Source organism: Salvelinus fontinalis, chromosome 19 (assembly GCF_029448725.1).
Source record: "Salvelinus fontinalis isolate EN_2023a chromosome 19, ASM2944872v1, whole genome shotgun sequence".
In the NCBI taxonomy this organism is placed as follows: domain Eukaryota; kingdom Metazoa; phylum Chordata; class Actinopteri; order Salmoniformes; family Salmonidae; genus Salvelinus; species Salvelinus fontinalis.
In genome coordinates this window covers 30,772,199-30,795,443 of record NC_074683.1, presented here as the reverse complement: position 1 = coordinate 30,795,443, position 23,245 = coordinate 30,772,199, and the positions used below count along the sequence as shown (strand labels likewise).

The following is a 23,245-nucleotide window of genomic DNA, read 5'->3' as shown; positions in this document are numbered from 1 at the left end:
GCAGTGAGTGAACTCGGTAGATCGTTGCACAATAGCTCTGGCTGAAAAGTGTACAAGCCGTCAAAACCTTGGATTCTCTACCCTACTCCTGAAGTGTGCACTTGTACACTCCCCCTCATGGATTTAAAAGGAATGGACACGAGGAGAATATGCAATTAAGATTCTCCCAAGGGCTGCATTCTGATTCTCTATCCTTCTCCAGATGTTTACACTTGTTCACTCCCCCTAATGCATTTCAGAGGTCCATCCCCACTGACCTTCTCCTCCAATGGGGTTTGAGGAGGCGAGGAGAGGAATATGCAATTGACATTCTCCCCGATTCTTCCTCTCCTTGATTCCTCTTCCAAGGTCACTGACCTCTGACCTCCTCCAATGTGCTTTGAAAGGGATCCTTTACGCCTCCCAAAGGCGTAAAGGATAAGGCTGACTAATCAACAGATATACTAGGAGCAGGGGGTGGACAACACTGATGCACACTGTCCATCTCTCTTTGGCTCTTCATATGTATCACTTAAAAAAGCACCAATCAAAAAGGATCTTTTGGTATTTATTTCATTAGTGCACTGTTGATATAACGATGGAAAACGCATCATGCTGTGGCACTTCCTGTATTTTTAAAGTTCTAGATCTTGAAAACGTGATTTCTGACAAGCAAAACATGTTGGGACTGTATCAACAGTGAACTAAGGGGGAAAATAATCAACAGATAGGTTGAGTGGTACCTAAGTGACCAGTCGTTATGAGAGTAACTTCCAGACAACAGTTGCTGTCAAACATGCTCATCATCAGAAGACATTTTTTGAACATGCCTTTTGATGGACAGAGAGAGATCAATCTGCACTCAGAGGGTGGGCTCTCCTCTTATCCCAATGCTTTATTCATCCTCACTTCCTGAAAGTCTCATTCAGCAGAAGCTGTTGACACATCTACACCACTCAACAACCCCCCAGGCATGATACGCCACCCAAAAATATAGGATAAAACAGAATGTTAGTTCATCAAAACACTGTTCAAAGGTGTGTGTGCCATTTGTGTACAGAGCTGGGTCCTAACAGCGTGTCGGCCTCGCTGTTGGAAAGCTGTCTGTCTGAGAGTGCTGACTGCAGTCAGACCAACTCTCCCTTAATAGACCGTGTTGGATCTCAACTGAGGTGAACTTCAGAACGTTTCAGCTTTCTGATGATCACCTGGTCAGTCTATTGCTATGCGTTGTCAGCTTGGAATGTATCAAGGTGAGCACATTTAGTGTCAGGGAGGCTGGAGGGTAGAGCGGCGAGACAACCTCTCCACACTAACCTTTGATGGGAAGTTTGGGCATTTGTCAGCGGGTTATGAACGGTTGTTGTAAACTGAAAGGAAGTCAACACTGTGGCAGGAAACACACATTCCCATGCAGAAGCACCTTGCTGTAACACAACATGTTATTTCTGTACTTACTTTCTCAGTTTCTACATGAACAACATCTTTAGCTTCCGGGTTCTCCTCCCAAAGAGGGGCTCCTGTGGGGTCTTTTAAAAACGCCACCATGGACTGGAGGGCAGGAGAGAAGGAGAGACAGACAGAGGGAGTCGAAACAATCATTATCATTCTGTCACAACAAAAAGTGATGTTCACCCTCTAGATTCTAGACATAGTGCTAAACACAAAGATAATTCCACATCAATTAAAAATATACATTTCCCACAGTTTTCATACAAAACCGAAGAGAAGGTTCTAGTCTAACAGATGGCAGATGGTATAAATGTCCATCTCACTGTTCTCCCATCCATCCATCGCAAAGTAACCATGTAAGCAATTTCCACACGTTAACTGTTCATAATGACTTTGATGAGCCTTCCAGACAGACATGAATAGCCATTTAAATAGAGCAGCCGATAGGGTTGAATGTTTCCCGTCCTAACTAAAACACAGCTCCCTTTCTGTTCTGCTCAGACATACACTTTATAATGACATGTTTTTCTCCATTTCAACAAATGAAATTGATCCCTTAACTTTAAGGTATTCATATAAGTCACATTCTCAGTGAGGTTATTACACCTGTCTTACCTTATTACCAACTAGACTACTATGTACTGATGTGTTCACAGCCTCATCCCCTGCCAATGGGCTGGACCAGCCAGGACCAGCCAGGCCAGAGAGACAGCAGATCTACTCCATTACGCCAGCCACTCTCATGCCAGCGCTCTGACTATAAAGCACTCATAAACCCATTGGATTATCAAGTCTTGACTAACCACAAGTCTGTCCAATCGGCATCATCGTGCAGGAAGAGAACCATGGTGATATAGAGAAACAGAGGCAATAAGAGAATGAACTCCCATTCATTTAACCAGGAAACAAAGATGTCACTGAAATAATGACTGTTGATTGAGACCTTGGGGGACAATGAGTGAGTCAGTAAAGACCTTGTATGTAGCAGGTCTGTTGTACTCTGTATGGAACGTCCCATCTCTGCAAGACACAAGAACATGATTCAGTTAATAAAGAGTAGTAGTAGGGCACTTCTGGTTTAGCATGGCCTTGACTGACTTCCTGGAGAAGATTCCTACATGTCATTCTTTCTGACGGCGGGCGGCACCTCTTCTAAGCGACATACAGTAAAACAATGAGGTACATGTTACAGTTGAGATACTCACTTATAATGCAGGAGATCTGCGCCCCCACTTTTAGAGCTGGGATCTACTTTCACTTTCTTACACAGTTTACGACCCTCTGAATCCCTGACAGAGAGAGAGACGGAAGGAGCGAGAGAGAGATGGAGGGACAGAGAGAGATGGAGGGAGGGACAGAGAGAGATGGAGGGAGGGACAGAGAGAGATGGAGGGAGGGACAGAGAGAGATGGAGGGAGGGACAGAGAGAGATGGAGGGAGAGAGAGCGAGCGAGAAACAAATGTAAACGTCAAAAACATTAACAGAGGTTGAAAAGCCACTGTGGAATTAATATTGACTGCATCACGTCTTGTTAATAAGATCTCTGCATAGAGCCATGAATACTGTCACCGGACATGGAGACCCAAAATCATTCTGTCACAACAAACACATATACAGAAACTAGTCTGTAGAGGGAGGTTTACAGTACAGACACACGCCAGTCTGTAGAGGGAGTTGATTAGACTGAGGTGTTGAGTACAGACACACACCAGTCTGTAGAGGGAGTTGATTAGACTGAGGTTTACAGTACAGACACACACCAGTCTGTAGAGAGAGTTGATTAGACTGAGGTTTACAGTACAGACACACACCAGTCTGTAGAGGGAGTTGATTAGACTGAGGTGTAGAGTACAGACACACACCAGTCTGTAGAGGGAGTTGATTAGACTGAGGTGTAGAGTACAGACACACACCAGTCTGTAGAGGGAGTTGATTAGACTGAGGTGTTGAGTACAGACACACACCGGTCTGTAGAGGGAGTTGATTAGACTGAGGTGTAGAGTACAGACACACACCAGTCTGTAGAGGGAGTTGATTAGACTGAGGTTTACAGTACAGACACACACCAGTCTGTAGAGGGAGTTGATTAGACTGAAGTTTACAGTACAGACACACACCAGTCTGTAGAGGGAGTTGATTAGACTGAGGTTTACAGTACAGACACACACCAGTCTGTAGAGGGAGTTGATTAGACTGAGGTGTAGAGTACAGACACACACCAGTCTGTAGAGGGAGTTGATTAGACTGAAGTTTACAGTACAGACACACACCAGTCTGTAGAGGGAGTTGATTAGACTGAAGTTTACAGTACAGACACACACCAGTCTGTAGAGGGAGTTGATTAGACTGAAGTTTACAGTACAGACACACACCAGTCTGTAGAGGGAGTTGATTAGACTGAAGTTTACAGTACAGACACACACCAGTCTGTAGAGGGAGTTGATTAGACTGAGGTTTACAGTACAGACACACACCAGTCTGTAGAGGGAGTTGATTAGACTGAGGTTTACAGTACAGACACACACCAGTCTGTAGAGGGAGTTGATTAGACTGAGGTTTACAGTACAGACACACACCAGTCTGTAGAGAGAGTTGATTAGACTGAGGTTTACAGTACAGACACACACCAGTCTGTAGAGGGAGTTGATTAGACTGAGGTTTACAGTACAGACACACACCAGTCTGTAGAGGGAGTTGATTAGACTGAGGTTTACAGTACAGACACACACCAGTCTGTAGAGGGAGTTGATTAGACTGAGGTTTACAGTACAGACACACACCAGTCTGTAGAGGGAGTTGATTAGACTGAGGTTTACAGTACAGACACACACCAGTCTGTAGAGGGAGTTGATTAGACTGAGGTTTACAGTACAGACACACACCAGTCTGTAGAGGGAGTTGATTAGACTGAGGTTTATGTAAAGAACACAAATCCAAATCCAAGTACATTCAGCCTCACGTCCAATACATTTTTGTTGACCCTTATTTTACCAGGTAAGTTGACTGAGAACACATTCTCCTTTACAGTAACGACCTGGAGAAAAGTTAGCGAATTGGAAGCTTGGGATGATTAGGTGTCCTTGATGGTATAAGGGCCAAATTGGGAATTTAGCCAGGACACGGGCAAAATTACTCTTACAATAATTGCCATGAGATCTTTAATGACCAAGTAGAGTTTGTGACCAGACCAGCAGCATCTGTTCTCCCATCCAGGGACCGACCAGGGCCAACCCTGCCTACTGTCGCTTCAAAGGCAAGTCAGCAGTAGGATGCAGGGTGGTATGCTTCTGGCATATGAAGTTATCCACAGATGTGGGAGGGGCCTTTGTCATATTTCCCAGAATGATCTGTTGCAGGTAGATTTTTTTAAATGGTTTGTTTCAATATCTGTTTTCAATGCTACACAAAGATAAGAAACATCAATTTTTCTATACGAATCCAATCTGTATGTGGTTGGATTTATAGCAACTGATTAGTGAGACACACAGTTGTTCCAGCGGTGACGGTAGTCTTCAATTACTGGATTTTCCCCTACCAACTGAAGAGGTTCCATCTTTAGAGGAATACACACACACCCAAACCTACATATTCACCAGCCACACAAAGCACAGCTCTCTCTTGACAATAATAACTCCCCTTCTCTCCAGTGATAATGAGCATGGAAGTGTATTACATAAGGACAGAGAGAGATGGAGTGAGTGAGAGAGAGAGAGAGAGAGAGAGAGAGAGGAGAGCTAAGCCCTATGCTAAAGGAAATTCAAAGAGATGGAATTAAATTACAGCTCTGAACGCACAGGCCCCCCATCAGAAAAATATCCAGCGCACTGTCCTTTAATATAAAAAGAGAGGCTGTCATTAGTGCTATATACACACTCCCCTACGTTTTTATTAAAATAGTGAGGCTATAACTTTTCATTTGGCTCTATACTTCTGCATTTGGGATTTGAGATCCAATGTTTCATATGAGATAACAGTACAGAATGTCACCGGAGAACTTTTAACTTCAACAAGAGAGTAACCAGAGACAGGGAGTTAAATCTATGAAGTTATCCACAGATGTGGGAAGGGCCTCTGTCATATTTCCCAGCATGCTCTGCTGCAGGTTGATCTTTTACATTTGTTTTCACATGTAAATTGATTGGTTTTGATCTTCTGCTACACTAGGATAAGAAACATACAGATTAGATTAGTATAGAAATCTGGATGTGGTTGGATATATAGCAACTGTTAGTGAGATAGTTGTTCCAGTTTACATGGTGTAGGTAGTCTTCATGTGCTGGATTTCCTCCCCTACTCTGTCAGGCATTCTAAATGCAAGTTTTGAGAGACGTAAAAGCTCTGGTCATCTTCCATTACGTTGGCTTCCAACAGAGATTGAATATCACACTGCAAACCACCATAATGTGACACATTAAGAAATATTCAAATAAAGCTTTACACCTTTATAACTCAAAGGGAGTAAACTGAAAGGCAAGTGTACTCTGCTGTAGTTGATTGTTAATTCAAAACACAGAAGTGTAAAACGGCGTGGGACTTGATTAAAAACGACACTGAACAGAGTCATCTGGCAAACCCAGTTGGAAGAGGGAACACAGGGGGTGTTTGGAGGATGTGAGAAGAGGGAACACAGTGGGTGTTTGGAGGATGTGAGAAGAGGGAACACAGGGGGTGTTTGGAGGATGTGAGAAGAGGGAACACAGGGGGTGTTTGGAGGATGTGAGAAGAGGGAACACAGGGGGTGTTTGGAGGATGTGAGAAGAGGGAACACAGGGGGTGTTTGGAGGATGTGAGAAGAGGGAACACAGGGGATGTTTGGAGGATGTGAGGAGAGGGAACACAGGGGATGTTTGGAGGATGTGAGGAGAGGGAACACAGGGGATGTTTGGAGGATGTGAGGAGAGGGAACACAGGGGGTGTTTGGAGGATGTGAGAAGAGGGAACACAGGGGATGTTTGGAGGATGTGAGGAGAGGGAACACAGGGGGTGTTTGGAGGATGTGAGAAGAGGGAACACAGGGGATGTTTGGAGGATGTGAGGAGAGGGAACACAGGGGATGTTTGGAGGATGTGAGGAGAGGGAACACAGGGGATGTTTGGAGGATGTGAGGAGAGGGAACACAGGGGATGTTTGGAGGATGTGAGAAGAGGGAACACAGGGGATGTTTGGAGGATGTGAGGAGAGGGAACACAGGGGATGTTTGGAGGATGTGAGGAGAGGGAACACAGGGGATGTTTGGAGGATGTGAGAAGAGGGAACACAGTGGGTGTTTGGAGGATGTGAGGAGAGGGAACACAGGGGATGTTTGGAGGATGTGAGGAGAGGGAACACAGGGGATGTTTGGAGGATGTGAGGAGAGGGAACACAGGGGATGTTTGGAGGATGTGAGGAGAGGGAACACAGGGGATGTTTGGAGGATGTGAGGAGAGGGAGGTCGGTAGTAAGTCATTGAAAAGGTCTACGTGATGACAGAACTGTGATTCACCTAGAGAGGACAGGTCGAGTCAAACGTCTGTCCACAGACGAGGAGACGTGTGCTCCAGAGACGTGAGTTACCCAGCAGGCAACGCTGGTTGAAATGGCGTCATTACAACCGGTTTTCAACCAGCTTGCCTACTGAGGCTTCAGGCTAGCATTCCGTCTGATGGTACACCAAACACTCAGAGATGAATGAACTCATTAGCAAAAAGAATAAAACTGTTTCAAATCTTCCAGTTCTCTCAGCAGAGTCTGCAGTCTAGCATCCATGCCTGAACCAGCACTGTCTCCTGCCCACTTCCTCTGACATCATCACTGTTGGACATCTCGCAGGTCCTGTCATCTGGTGAATGTGTCAACGTGAGATCACATTCCTTTCCATTGGCAGGGGCCACTGTTCTTCCAACGACACCCGTGAGGTTGTCTCTCCCCCTGTCCAGAAGCGCTTGGCTAAGCTTTGTTTTGGTGCTGGTCCATGAGAGAACTGGCGACGGTTGGGAAACCTCACTGCTAGAGAGGATGGCTGAACAGTAACAGCAGCCATGAACCCTGTCGTATCAGGTCTTCTGTTGGGTCACTGGCACAGGTAGGTACTGTACAACCTTCAGGAACTTCCACACCTTTCAGTATTTCTTGACTTAATTTGTTTTAAATGAGAGTGGAATAATGGTTGAAACGAGTGTGGAGAAATGGAGCCGGATATGCAGAGAGCAGCAGCTGGGATTCATATCCTAGGTGAACGTGATAGTTGCACTACAGGTGGCAAAGTTAACCATAAGAACAGCATCAGGCACCACACCCTTCAGAAATAAGGCATAAGCTGTAGAAAGAGAGGTTGACAGATTTACTACGGTGAAGAGAAACAAAATCTCACAGCAAATCTTGTTTGGATGAAGGTCGATATAAAACCGCTGACCAGGCTACATTGTTGAGACAATTTCCCTTCCTTGTCCGTCATCCATCTTCCATCTTCCATCTTCCATCTTGGAAAGGCTAGCATTTTTGTTGTTGAGGGATGCTTTGAGTGGTAGGTGTCAGAGGGGTGATCTTGATTCCTTTGTAGCCTCCTGTTTGAAGGATTTCCTCCGGAGCACGAAGATGGCTCAAGGTTGAGGTTGACAGGTATAAAAAAAAAAACTGAGTTAAAATGGCAGAAAAACAACTACAGTGGAAGTCAGATAAGGGGAAAAGTAAAAGATTTCTTAAGGAAAACAATTCCTCTCGTGTCTTGGGAGTGTGATGGATCCTCCCAGTAAGAACACTTCCAGAGAATAAGTTCCAAATCGTTCATCTGCCCAGACCTGACAGGGAGACAGGAACGCTCGTGTTCCCACACAATGCCCATGACTCATTCATACTCATTCAGACAACCCCTTACTTACGAACACAGACAGAACGAGCATGCACACAGTCACGCACACAAACTGAGGGTGTGAAGAGACCATTCTCCTCCTCTCTCCAGCCCTCAGCAGGATGTGGAGAGTGCGAGACTCCCTATTTTAATGAGTGTCTCTTCTCCAATCTCCAGAGGGATATGCCACGCAGAGACACATCGATTAGAAGTGCAGTGAAGAGATGGATGTAAATAGATATGACAACAGCATGCAGCTGGCCTAGGCTTCAGATAGCTAACCTAAAATGCTTTTTGGAAAATCCCTTGGACGTGACATATGACCCTGGACGTGACATATGACCTTGGACGTGACATATGACCTTGGACGTGACATATGACCTTGGACGTGACATATGACCTTGGACGTGACATGGTGACTGAAGTGATAATGCATGCCATTCCATACTGTAATTAAATCAATCAACCAATCAATCCTGTACTTACCCACAGTTGACCCAAGCGATGGTGCCCTGTCCTTTGATAACCTGGGCCACGTCAGACAGCAGCTTCAGCTTAGAGTCCCCGGAGGTAGCTGTTTACATACACAAGATACGAGGACAGGAGTAGGTTACAACACAATATGGGTTATATTACTCAGCTCACCAGCTTTCAATACTCAAGAATTCTAAAACCTGTAATTCACTGAAGGTCAGGTCACAACACTCAAAACACGGGACTAAAAACTCAAACATCAAATCACAGGAGGGTATACGCAAGCATCACCAAGTACCACCCATCACCTTGTGACATCACCTAGCCGAGCGTTCACTAGGCTACTTCCAACATGTTACGAGTATCATAAACACAGCATAGGTCAAGGCCTACTGAGAAAACCATCAAAGAATAAACTGCAATAAACTGTACTGTAACAATACCGTGCAACATTACACAATGTCCACTGAGATACAATGTGGACTCAAATCAGTGAAATGACTGTGGTTGTTTAGTCGCTGCTCAACAACATCACTTTTACAACCCCTTCAACACTTATTATGAGTCAAACACTTCCTGGTTCTATGGACACCTCGTCTATATTTAGCTTTGCGGGCATTGCCATGATACTGAGGATTAGGGACCCATTGTGCATCCCAAAGGTAGTGCACTATATAGGGAATAGGGTGCCATTTGGGACGTAGCGAATAGATTGCCATTTGGAACCCACTACCCTTAGTAGAAAGAGGGAGTAGCCGATTGCAGGAAATGAAATGAGTGGTGGGGGGGGGGGGGGGGACTAAACCGTCGGAGAATGCCAGAACGCAGCGCCGCAGAAACGGCAAGCAATCAATCACGGAGCGGCGTTTGATACGTGCAAGTATTAACCAATGACCTAACACTGTCTGAAATGGCCCATGAATTATGAAACAAATACATGTGGAGGATCGTATGTACACACATAATTCATGGGAGTGGTGGGGCCTTGAGAGGCCTCTTCCTGTGCACCGAGAGGGAGATTATGCTGACAGAGCATCACACGACACACAGCAGGGCTTGACATGAACTGTTTTAACCACAGTAGGACTGTTATTTTACTTGTCAGAAAGCTCAAGTCGCTTGTACAAAAATAAAAACTGGTCTGGAACACCATGGGCCAAAAAGGTGACTGAAATGTGTGTTGTATAATGCAAGGAAGCACTTCACAAAATAAACAGCATTATTATCACTGGTATTCACAACGGAGGGCCGCTGGGCTCAGTGACAACGGAGGGCCGCTGGGCTCAGTGACAACGGAGGGCCGCTGGGCTCAGTGACAACGGAGGGCCGCTGGGCTCAGTGACAACGGAGGGCCGCTGGGCTCAGTGACAACGGAGGGCCGCTGGGCTCAGTGACAACGGAGGGCCGCTGGGCTCAGTGACAACGGAGGGCCGCTGGGCTCAGTGACAACGGAGGGCCGCTGGGCTCAGTGACAACGGAGGGCCGCTGGGCTCAGTGTCAACGGAGGGCCGCTGGGCTCAGTGACAACGGAGGGCCGCTGGGCTCAGTGACAACGGAGGGCCGCTGGGCTCAGTGACAACGGAGGGCCGCTGGGCTCAGTGACAACGGAGGGCCGCTGGGCTCAGTGACAACGGAGGGCCGCTGGGCTCAGTGACAACGGAAGGCCGCTGGGCTCAGTGACAACGGAGAGCCGCTGGGCTCAGTGACAACGGAGGGCCGCTGGGCTCAGTGACAACGGAGGGCCGCTGGGCTCAGTGACAACGGAAGGCCGCTGGGCTCAGTGACAACGGAAGGCCGCTGGGCTCAGTGACAACGGAAGGCCGCTGGGCTCAGTGACAACGGAAGGCCGCTGGGCTCAGTGACAACGGAAGGCCGCTGGGCTCAGTGACAACGGAAGGCCGCTGGGCTCAGTGACAACGGAAGGCCGCTGGGCTCAGTGACAACGGAAGGCCGCTGGGCTCAGTGACAACGGAAGGCCGCTGGGCTCAGTGACAACGGAAGGCTGCTGGTCTTTGATCCCATGTATTATATCTCCTGAGCAAAAGCCTGCATCCCTGTAACTCTCCAGGAGGATGGTTGGCCACCTTGCAACATTACAAATACAATCAAGCACTTTTTATGCCTTTATAAAATAATTCCCTCATTCAATGAACCAGGGATCAACTGGCTAAGGTGGGCGAGGTAGATAACTACTAAGTCTATTTGGAAGGTTAAACTATTCAGTGTTCAGGGGTGATCTTGACAGCATAGGAGATATTAGTTAATTAGGCTACCCTAAGAATATTTTTTGACTTTGTCAGAATGACATGGCCAGTATTAAATAGAGGAGAATCCTAGCCAATTTTGAGCACTAGAGCCGGTTTTATAACCGAAGTATGCAGCATTGGTTTCATCAACTGCGCACCCATATCAACTGCGTGTTGGCCATTTGCAGTTATATACTAGCGTCGGTGGAAAGTTATCGGACATGACAATGACATTAATGCATGCTAATAGATAAATAGTTAACTAGATAGCCATTTAAAAACAGTTTGTTATATTATCTAATTAGTCTCTATATCATTATTTTACCTGCTGCGCAAATGTCTCCCTCTCTCCTCTGGTAAAGGCCCACACACAGGTAATGCACAGACCACAGACGTTTTCAGGATTGTCATTGCTGACCAAAAATTTGCTATAACTGGGCAAATAACTCACCAGCAATTATTATCAACAAATGTGCAAACACGGCTTGCTTTGATCTCAAAAAACAAATTTTGTGACTGCATGATTGAAAGACCGCTCGTGTCTGTCAATGCAGGCCTACAATAATTATACTCTGAAGGCGTTGAAACTGGGAGGACAGTGAGCAAAACATCACATCTTTTAGGACACTGATCCAATTATGATCGGAGTAACCTAAATTGTTTGATAGTGATTTTTGAGTGATATTTATTTACTTAAATCTCCAATCTGCTTTTTTACTTGCCCCAGGCAAATAGACAAGACATAATGTCGAGCCCTGACACACACACCGGCAAACACACACGGCACAGAGTCTTATATGAGAGTGAGCTGAGCTGAGCACTTTCTGCTGGCGTGAAATATGCAAATTAAAATGGAATTAAATGCAAGAGAGGCTGAGTACCCTAATGGCTATAGGTGAATGCAGTTTTATGGCTTCATTTGACCGCATTTAGTTTTGGTGTCTTTTTCTGTTCAAGTACATTGTTCTATGCTAAACAAATTGGCTAGGCCAATCACGGTCCTTCCAGAATGTTGTTCATTTCCCATTACAAGTGATGGATCAGAGAAAATAACAGACCACTATTCAAGATTGTTTACACCAAAGAAAGGCAGATCTAACTTCACATATCATTTTTACTACAAAGGGCCTAAAGTATGCCCACTGACACACCTGACTTAGTGTAGAGCACCAGGACATTGGTTCTAACCCACCTGACTTAGTGTAGAGCACCAGGACATTGGTTCTAACCCACCTGACTTAGTGTAGAGCACCAGGACATTGGTTCTAAACCACCCGACTTAGTGAAGAGTACCAGGACATTGGTTCTAACCCACCTGACAGTGAAGAGCACCAGGACATTGGTTCTAAACCACCCCACTTAGTGAAGAGCACCAGGACATTGGTTCTAACCCACCTGACTTAGTGAAGAGCACCAGGACATTGGTTCTAACCCACCTGACAGTGAAGAGCACCAGGACATTGGTTCTAAACCACCTGACTTAGTGAAGAGCACCAGGACATTGGTTCTAACCCACCTGACTTAGTGAAGAGCACCAGGACATTGGCTCTAACCCACCAGACTTAGTGAAGAGCACCAGGACATTGGTTCTAACCCACCTGACAGTGAAGAGCACCAGGACATTGGTTCTAAACCACCCGACTTATTGTAGAGCACCAGGACATTGGTTCTAAACCACCCGACTTAGTGTAGAGCACCAGGACATTGGTTCTAAACCACCCGACTTAGTGTAGAGCACCAGGACATTGGTTCTAAACCACCCGACTTAGTGAAGAGCACCAGGACATTGGTTCTAACCCACCTGACTTAGTGAAGAGCACCAGGACATTGGCTCTAACCCCCCTGACTTAGTGAAGAGCACCAGGACATTGGCTCTAACCCACCAGACTTAGTGAAGAGCACCAGGACATTGGTTCTAACCCACCTGACTTAGTGAAGAGCACCAGGACATTGGTTCTAACCCACCTGACAGTAAGAGCACCAGGACATTGGTTCTAATCCACCTGGCTTAGTGAAGAGCACCAGGACATTGGCTCTAACCCACCTGACTTAGTGAAGAGCACCAGGACATTGGCTCTAACCCACCAGACTTAGTGAAGAGCACCAGGACATTGGTTCTAACCCACCTGACAGTGAAGAGCACCAGGACATTGGTTCTAAACCACCTGACTTAGTGAAGAGCACCAGGACATTGGTTCTAACCCACCTGACAGTAAGAGCACCAGGACATTGGTTCTAACCCACCTGACAGTGAAGAGCACCAGGACATTGGTTCTAAACCACCCGACTTAGTGAAGAGCACCAGGACATTGGTTCTAACCCACCTGACTTAGTGAAGAGCACCAGGACATTGGTTCTAACCCACCTGACAGTGAAGAGCACCAGGACATTGGCTCTAACCCACCAGACTTAGTGAAGAGCACCAGGACATTGGTTCTAACCCACCTGACAGTGAAGAGCACCAGGACATTGGCTCTAACCCACCTGACTTAGTGAAGAGCACCAGGACATTGGCTCTAACCCACCTGACTTAGTGAAGAGCACCAGGACATTGGCTCTAACCCACCTGACTTAGTGAAGAGCACCAGGACATTGGTTCTAAACCACCCGACTTAGTGAAGAGCACCAGGACATTGGCTCTAACCCACTAGACTTAGTGAAGAGCACCAGGACATTGGTTCTAACCCACCTGACAGTGAAGAGCACCAGGACATTGGTTTTAACCCACCTGACAGTGAAGAGCACCAGGACATTGGCTCTAACCCACCTGACTTAGTGTAGAGCACCAGGACATTGGTTCGGGTCCGGAGAAGCTTCTTGAAGTCCTTGTGTTCGCTGACCTTCTCTATGAGAGGAGAGACCTTTACAGCCGCCTGCAGCACCGACACCAGGCACACCTGAAGACATATTGATGGATAGATACTGTATTTATTCAGAGTGACCAACTCACACATCAGATGCTTCGAAACAAAGACAGATTCTCATCTCATTGTGTGCGACTGTGGGAAGATACCGATTGCATATTCTTTGAGTCCTTTCTCCTTGTCTCCTTCTCAAAACCTATTGGATGAGAAAGCCAGAGGTCCCTACCCTCTGACCTTCTCCTCCAATGGGTTTTGAGATGGAGACAACGCAAGGAGTATGCTATTGAAATCTTCCCTCAGACATTCAAACAAGCTCCATCCTATCACTCATCAAATCATGTCCCAGTCGCCCAATCCCTGATGGAGTACAAAATGAGCTACCAATGTCCTCATTCATCAAATCAAGTGATGAGTGATATACAGTAACGTGATATCAAAACAAGCACCTGTCGTGCACAGTTTTTTAATTTCCCATGCTGGATACCTTGTATGGGCGTGACAGGAATTCAACAGATTCTCGTCAGTACATTTCAATTAAAATGTAGAATGAAGAAGTGAAGCGTCATCTTGTTTTTTTCTCTGGATGACTGATGAACTCTAGAGGGGGCATCTATCTCATTTCCTCCTCCTGTCTCTAGGTGTTGGAAGTGGGAGGCTGGTGGCCGTGGTGCGGACGGGCAGTGTTGAGGAGATGACAAGGTGACGTCCCCTCGGTCGGAGACTCTACGGCGGGTGTGTGGAGATGACAGTAAGGGGTAATTATAAAATGGGCTCTCGGGGCCGGCCGAGTGACACCGCTACTCTTCTCCACACCACCTCTTGTCCGACAACATCTCTCCTCCTCTGCCATCTACCCGTGCCTCTCCACCTCTCCTCGCGCGCCTCCCCTCGCGCCTCTCCTCGCTCCCCTCGCGCCTCTCCTCGCTCCCCTCGCGCCTCTCCTCGCTCCCCTCGCGCCTCTCCTCGCTCCCCTCGCGCCTCCCCTCGCGCCTCCCCTCGCGCCTCCCCTCGCGCCTCCCCTCGCGCCTCCCCTCGCGCCTCCCCTCGCGCCTCCCCTCGCGCCTCCCCTCGCGCCTCCCCTCGCGCCTCTCCTCACTCCCCTCGCGCCTCTCCTCACTCCCCTCGCGCCTCTCCTCACTCCCCTCGCGCCTCTCCTCACTCCCCTCGCGCCTCTCCTCACTCCCCTCGCGCCTCTCCTCACTCCCCTCGCGCCTCTCCTCACTCCCCTCGCGCCTCTCCTCACTCCCCTCGCGCCTCTCCTCACTCCCCTCGCGCCTCTCCTCACTCCCCTCGCGCCTCTCCTCACTCCCCTCGCGCCTCTCCTCACTCCCCTCGCGCCTCTCCTCACTCCCCTCGCGCCTCTCCTCACTCCCCTCGCGCCTCTCCTCACTCCCCTCGCGCCTCTCCTCACTCCCCTCGCGCCTCTCCTCACTCCCCTCGCGCCTCTCCTCACTCCCCTCGCGCCTCTCCTCACTCCCCTCGTGCCTCTCCTCACTCCCCTCGTGCCTCTCCTCACTCCCCTTATCCGACACCCTTCCACTACTACTCCTCTGCTTGGCTAGGCCATCTGAGAAAGGGAGAGTGGAGAGATGAGGCACTGAAGCAACCACTGTGCAGAATGAAAGGGGAGCTTTAAAGTACAACTTACTTAAGAGGGATATAATATGTATCCACGGTACTGTAGCCTACCTCACAAAAGAGTTTGACTGATAGCTGTGCTAAATGCGATTTGAAAATGAATCCATTTGTGAGACAATGTGGGAGTATGAACTCTTTTGTATACAAAAGAGTAGTTAAGGTCGGTCCTCAGCTATGAGTGCGGGACGGAGTCGGTCCTCAGCTATGAGTGCGGGACGGAGTCGGTCCTCAGCTATGAGTGCGGGACGGAGTCGGTCCTCAGCTATGAGTGCGGGACGGAGTCGGTCCTCAGCTATGAGTGCGGGACGGAGTCGGTCCTCAGCTATGAGTGCGGGACGGAGTCGGTCCTCAGCTATGAGTGCGGGACGGAGTCGGTCCTCAGCTATGAGTGCGGGACGGAGTCGGTCCTCAGCTATGAGTGCGGGACGGAGTCGGTCCTCAGCTATGAGTGCGGGACGGAGTCGGTCCTCAGCTATGAGTGCGGGACGGAGTCGGTCCTCAGCTATGAGTGCGGGACGGAGTCGGTCCTCAGCTATGAGTGCGGGACGGAGTCGGTCCTCAGCTATGAGTGCGGGACGGAGTCGGTCCTCAGCTATGAGTGCGGGACGGAGTCGGTCCTCAGCTATGAGTGCGGGACGGAGTCGGTCCTCAGCTATGAGTGCGGGACGGAGTCGGTCCTCAGCTATGAGTGCGGGACGGAGTCGGTCCTCAGCTATGAGTGCGGGACGGAGTCGGTCCTCAGCTATGAGTGCGGGACGGAGTCGGTCCTCAGCTATGAGTGCGGGACGGAGTCGGTCCTCAGCTATGAGTGCGGGACGGAGTCGGTCCTCAGCTATGAGTGGGGGACGGAGTCGGTCCTCAGCTATGAGTGGGGGACGGAGTCGGTCCTCAGCTATGAGTGGGGGACGAGTCGGTCCTCAGCTATGAGTGGGGGACGGAGTCGGTCCTCAGCTATGAGTGGGGGACGGAGTCGGTCCTCAGCTATGAGTGGGGGACGGAGTCGGTCCTCAGCTATGAGTGGGGGACGGAGTCGGTCCTCAGCTATGAGTGGGGGACGGAGTCGGTCCTCAGCTATGAGTGGGGGACGGAGTCGGTCCTCAGCTATGAGTGGGGGACGGAGTCGGTCCTCAGCTATCTGAGAGCATCTGGAAGAAGCACTTGTACTGAGGCAGGCCTATTTCACAGCTACGTGAACATTGGACCATTTACAAATGTAAGAAAGGCTGGTGATGATTTCTGCCCCCGACGTTCACATTTCTCCAGGCTCATTTACGGCCTAACAGAGTGAGTATGCATACTGTTGAGAAGATCAACAGAAGGAATCATAAACAGAGCACAATCATACTCACAGGATGTGGATAGATAGTAATATGGTGAAATGAAAGCAGTACTATATTGAGTGGAGAATAGAGAGGAGGTGAGCATGGGCGGGGAGGTGAGCATGGGCGGGGAGGTGAGCATGGGCGGGGAGGTGAGCATGGGCGGGGATGTGAGCATGGGAGAGGATGTGAGCATGGGAGAGGATGTGAGCATGGGAGAGGATGTGAGCATGGGAGGGGATGTGAGCATGGGAGAGGATGTGAGCATGGGAGAGGATGTGAGCATGGGAGAGGATGTGAGCATGGGAGAGGATGTGAGCATGGGAGAGGATGTGAGCATGGGCGGGGAGGTGAGCATGGGCGGGGAGGTGAGCATGGGCGGGGAGGTGAGCATGGTAGAGGATGTGAGCATGGGCGGGGAGGTGAGCATGGGCGGGGAGGTGAGCATGGGAGAGGGACACGGACATCAGGATGGATGGAGCAACACACACACAGAATGAGGAGAGGATTTGCAAACCTTTCCTGGACCATTGACATTGTTGTGCTCGCCGCTCACGCATCACATCCCCTGACATTTGACAGGCAGCCAATACTGCAACAAGTCCGATCAATGGCTGGGCTGCTGCCTGGCAATCGGTGCATTGGTTGGTTCCCCTACACTACCTATTACTAAAGCTTCCACTCGTTTGGCTTAGGCCATGACACGAGGGCACTGCTGTGTGTCAATTTGAGCAGCATCCTAATGACAGGACTGTCTGCCTTCACAATACACCGCACTCAGTCATGCGCACACACACAAACACACACTAGTTATCAGCAGGAGCAGGAGGACAGGTTTAGACTAGAGACCACACTCCCTAGTGATGGAGAGAGACAGGGGAATACACTGCATGCTAGCTCTAGCTCATCTTCATAGCCTCAGGGATGTCTTAGTGAGCAGTGGACGTAATGAGGGTGAAAAACAAGCCCCTTGGATGTTAGGCTCTTGTTTCATGATGTGGCTGTAACTGTAACACATTGGATTATGTCTTTTGTTTAAGCTATTTCTAATAGCTTAAGCATCGATTCCTCAAACCTCAACGATCGTCAGATTTCTCATGGGGCAGAGTTTGAGGCTGAAGAGGTGGTGATTTGTTTCTGAAGATAGTTCCACTCACTAACCAACTCAAACTAACCCCCTTGCTACACCAATATGAGTCACCAATTCATGTCTTCCTGTTTGCATACACACTTCTAAGGATTATAGGATTTTTAACTTAAAATATAAAACATTACATTGTTTTTATATTTTAACTGTAAACATTTATATATTTGAAATGTAATGTTTCAGCATTTGTTGTGCATCCAGGTACAGGAGGCCATAAGGTCACCAATACAGAACAGGGTCTTTTAGTCAGGCAAACATAATGGGTCAGACTAAGCCCATGAATTCCTCTTAGTCCCAGTCCAGAAAAATAATCTATTGCAAATCCTTTGATTATTGATCAAATTCACGTCATATGCCGTATCACAGCTCGGTGACATTTCCAATAAGACAGGCAGGCAGGTCTTTCTGTAGTGCACCCTGCAACTGCATCCTAAATGGCATCTTATGTATAGTGCTCTCCTTTGACCAGGGCAGGGCCCATAGGACTCTGGTCTAAAGTACTGCACTATATATAGAGGATAGCGTACCACACCGGCCGTCCTACAATCTAAGCTAGATGCCCTCAATCTCACACAAATTCTCAAGGAAGCTACCAGGTACAACCCCAAATCCGTAAACATGGGCACCATCATAGATATCATCCTGACCAACTTGCTCTCTAAATACACCTCTGCTGTTTTCAAGCAGGATCACAGCGATCACTGCCTGCGTCCGTTATCGGTCCGCGGTGAAAAGAACACCCCTCATCACTGTCAAACGCTCCCTAAAACACTTCTGTGAACAGGCCTTTCTTATCGACCTGGTCTGGGTATGCTGGAAGGATATTGACCTCATCCCGTCAGTAGAGGATGCCTGGTTGTTCTTTAAAAGTGCTTTCCTCACCATCTTAAATAAGCATGTCCCTTCAAAAAATGTACAACTAAGAACAGATATAGCCCTTGGTTCACTCCAGACTTGACTGCCCTTGACCAGCACAAAAACACCCTGTGGCGTACTGCATTAGCTGCGAATAGTCCACGCGATATACAACTTTTCAGGGAAGTCAGGAACCAATACACACAGTCAGTTAGGAAAGCAAAGGCTAGCTTTTTCAAACAGAAATTTGCATTCTGCAGCACTAATTCCAAAAAGTTTAGGGACACTAAAGTCCATGGAGAATAAGAGCACTTCCTGCCAGCTGCCCACTGCACTGAGCCTAGGAAACAATGTCACCACCGATAAATCTACGATTATTGAGAATTTCAACAAGCATTTCTCTACGGCTGGCCATGCTTTCCACCTGGCTACCCCTACCCCGGTCAACAACCCTTCACCCCCCACAGCAACTTGCCCAAGCCCCCCCGCTTCTCCTTCATCCAGACCCAGACAGCTGATGTTCTGAAAGAGCTGCAAAATCTGGATCCCTACAAATCAGCTGGGCTAGACAATCTGGACCCTCTCTTCCTAAAATGATTCGCCGCCATTGTTGCAACCCCTATTACTAGGCTGTTCAACCTCTCGTATCGTCTGAGATTCCTAAAGATTGGAAAGCGGCCGCGGTCATCCCCATCTGCAAAAGCGGAGACACTCTAGACCCAAACTGTTACAGACCTATATCCACCCTGCCCTGCCTTTCTAAAGTCTTCAAAGCCAAGTGAACAAACAGATCACCGACCATTTCAAATTCCACCGTACCTTCTCCGCTATGAAATCTGGTTTCCGAGCTGGTCACGGGTGCACCTCAGCCATGCTCAAGGTCCTAAACGATATCCTAACCACCATCGATAAAAGACAATACTGTGCAGCTGTATTCATCGATCTGGCCAAGGCTTTCAACTCTGTCAATCACCACATTCTTATCGGCAGACTCAACAGCCTTGGTTTCTCTAATGACTGCCTCGCCTGGTTCACTAACAACTTAGATAAGAGTTCAATGTGTCAAATCGGAGGGCCTGTTGTCCGGACCTCTGGCAGTCTATGGGGGTGCCACAGGTTCCAATTCTTGGACCGACTATTTTCTCTGTATATATCAATGATGTCGCTCTTGCTGCTGGTGATTCTCTGATCCACCTCTACGCAGACGACACCATTCTGTATATTTCTGGCCCTTTGGACATTGTGTTAAACCTCCAGACGAGCTTCAAAGCCATGCAACACTCCTTCCGTGGCTTCCAACTGCTCTTAAATGCTAGTAAAACTAAATGCATGCTCTTCAACTGATCGCTGCCAGCACCGCCCGCCCGCCTGCCCGCCCAGCATCCCTACTCTGGACGGTTCTGACTTAGAATATGTTGACAACTACAAATACCTAGGTGTCTGGCTAGACTGTAAACTCTCCTTCCAGACTCACATTAAGCATCTCCAATCCAAAATGTAATCTAGAATCGGCTTCCTATTTCGCAACAAAGCCTCCTTCACTCATGCTGCCAAACATACCCTCGTAAAACTGACCATCCTACCGATTCTTGACTTCGGCGATGTCATTTACAAAATAGCCTCCAACACTCTACTCAGCAAATTGGATGCAGTCTATCACAGTTCCATCCGTTTCGTCACCATAGCCCCATATACTACCTACCACTGCGACCTGTATGCTCTCGTTGGCTGGCCCTTGCTTCATATTTGTCGCCAAACCCACTGGCTCCAGGTCATCTATAAGTCTTTGCTTGGTAAAGCTCCGCCTTATCTCAGCTCACTGGTCACCATAGCAACACCAACTCGTAGTACACGCTCCAGCAGGTATATTTCACTGGTCATCCCCAAAGCCAACTCCACCTTTGGCTGCCTTCCTTCCAGTTCTCTGCTGCCAATGACTGGAACGAATTGCAAAAATCACTGAAGTTGGAGACTTCTATCTCCCTCACTAACTTCTAGCGTCAGGTGTCAGAGCAGCTTACTGATCGCTGCAGCTGTACACAGCCCATCTGTAATTAGCCCACCCAATCTACCTCATCCCAATATTTGTTTTTCTGCTCTTTTGCACACCAGTATTTCTACCAGCACATCCTCATCTGCACATATATCACCCCAGTGTTTAATTGCTAAATTGTAATTACTTCGCCACTATTGGCCTATTTATTGCCTTACCTCCTTACTTCATTTGCACACACTGTACACAGATAGTGTTATTGACTGTACGATTGTTTATCCCATGTGTAACTCTTGTTTTTGTCGCACTGATTTGCTTTATCTTGGCCAGGTCGCAGTTGTAAATGAGAACTTGTTCTCAACTGGCCTACCTGGTTAAATAAAGTTGATATAAAATAAATAAAATAAAATTTGGGACAGAGCCCGAGCATTTGAATATATTAAGAAAGTCTATTATCACACTTTGCACCAACCTTCATCCCCCAAAAAGTGTCATGTTACATCAGTGTAAAAAATGCCACACTTACTAAGGTGCCAGCAGAGAGAAACCCAGGCTGGCGGCTCACTCTCCCAAAGCTCGCTTACCCTCCATCTGGGGTGACAAATCTGCTTAATAAAAGTCGTCCCATTTTAGGGAATAGGGTGCAATTTGGGATGTAGTCAATGAGTTCCGTCCTCATTAATTGATAGAGATGGAACCATTGATGTATGAATAACTCTAGGGTGGTTAGTGTTAGTTATGGCGGCTCACCGCACTAAGGCAACCGACCAACCCACCATGATGGGGAGGTGAAGAGAAACCTCAATCCACATTAAAGAGGTTTAAAACATTGCTTTGACACGCAGCTAGGCAAGTACAGCGGGACAGCCTTCAGCACACACAGAGACAGAGCAGTCAGTCTCCCTTAATCTCCACACACACCCACTGTGATGTCATTGCCCCTGCCTGCAATCGCACAACAGTAGGCTAGTAGCACCCACCTTTGTTTGACATGGTAGCCACTAAACCATACAACAGGATGCTGAACAGGAAAGGTTGCAGGGCACAAGGCTCGAGATTGGAATGAAGTGGAAATCCAGTCATTATGTGGCCAGTCTATCAGGGACTGAGCGAGGAGTTGGTTCAAATGTAGGCTAATGCAATGTAACATTTTTGTAGCAAACAACTAAGTTACATTTGTAGCAAACTTTACATTCAATAAGCAATAAGCAATGAATGTATCAATCATGTATAACAATATATAACAATATATCATAAAATATTTTTAAATGACTGACCAACATACCCATGAGAGTCATAATAAACCAAACTGTGTTGAATCACATAGCTAGCTGGAAGTGAATCTAAAAGGACATTTTGATCATAAATGGAAACCACGTCAACCATAGAAAAAAGTAGCCACTTGGTGGTGATTAACAAGTAAAGCAACGGTCATCCTGCTATCCGGGGTCCTTGGGACGTCCCTACCCCTCATTGAAGTTGACATTTCTAATGGTTAGGTATGGGTTATGATTAGGGTATATATGTCCCAAGAAATCCGGATAGCACTGAGCTAGGCATGCAGATGAATAGAAATCTTCAGCAATGTAACAGATTGATTGTCTAATATTTTATATTATGCGGAATAATCCGTTCATTATTTTCAAGTCTCTGTCCAACCAGGTTCATTTTGCGTTCTCAAAAGATTTCAATATACATTCTCGGGAGGGACACTAGATGCCTTGTGCTGGTAGTCTATTCACGAGGACGTTTTGATTAAATAATATGAAATGTTGGCGAATGCCGGTATGTAACTACAGCGAGATGCAAGATATACTATATTCACTTGTTTTTTTAGGCTTAGGCTATTTTTGAGGCTCAAGTTCAACCTCTGATTTAAAATTGCTAAGGCCGTGCTGTCAACTTTGGCTGCCTTCACGAAGACGCGGAAAAGACACGCAGGCGTTTGCAGGTTTAATTAAAAACATTTTAAAAAGAAATGTAATTAAAACATTAGGCTTATCGGTGTCTCTGTATATATTTCACAAACAACTTACCAAGAAGACGAATGTGTACATTTTCAGCTCTCTCATCCGACTCCCGTAGCGGTTCCAAGAAGCCATGATGCCGTTGCCACGTCTGGATACGCACGCGCAATCGGTTTTCCACGGATTCTTGAGCAGCCGCAATGCTGCTTAGGAAATGTAGTTTTGGAGGATATAGTTGGCATTGCAGGCATTGATTGTAGGCAGGTTGACGTTAACCCTTACCTTAATCTGGAGTTAATGCCTAACCTTTAGATGTCTACGTTAATGCCTAAACGTAACTTTAACCTTAAATATTCTGAGTTAATGCCTAAACTAAATTAAGCACCAGCTGTCAGAGCAGCTCACATATCACTGCACCTGTACATAGCTCATCTGTAAATAGCCCACCCAATCTACCTCTCCCCATACTGTATTTATTTATTTA

The 23,245-nt window shown here is 47.5% G+C and overlaps 1 protein-coding gene across 1 annotated transcript in view; it reads right to left on the bottom strand.

Moving 5' to 3' along the window:
* The window catches only part of pdia5 (protein disulfide isomerase family A, member 5), a 55,681-nt gene extending 32,754 nt beyond the window's left edge, over positions 1–22,927 (bottom strand). The window contains exons 1-6 of the mRNA XM_055871276.1: positions 22,831–22,927; positions 13,746–13,875; positions 8,745–8,832; positions 2,637–2,720; positions 2,406–2,451; positions 1,438–1,530 (exon numbers count right to left, since the gene is read on the bottom strand). Of these exons, the coding sequence (XP_055727251.1) occupies positions 1,438–1,530; positions 2,406–2,451; positions 2,637–2,720; positions 8,745–8,832; positions 13,746–13,875; positions 22,831–22,896 (507 nt within the window). The 5' untranslated portion in view covers positions 22,897–22,927. The remainder of the gene's footprint in view (positions 1–1,437; positions 1,531–2,405; positions 2,452–2,636; positions 2,721–8,744; positions 8,833–13,745; positions 13,876–22,830) is intronic.
* Between the last annotated feature and the right edge of the window lie 318 nt (positions 22,928–23,245).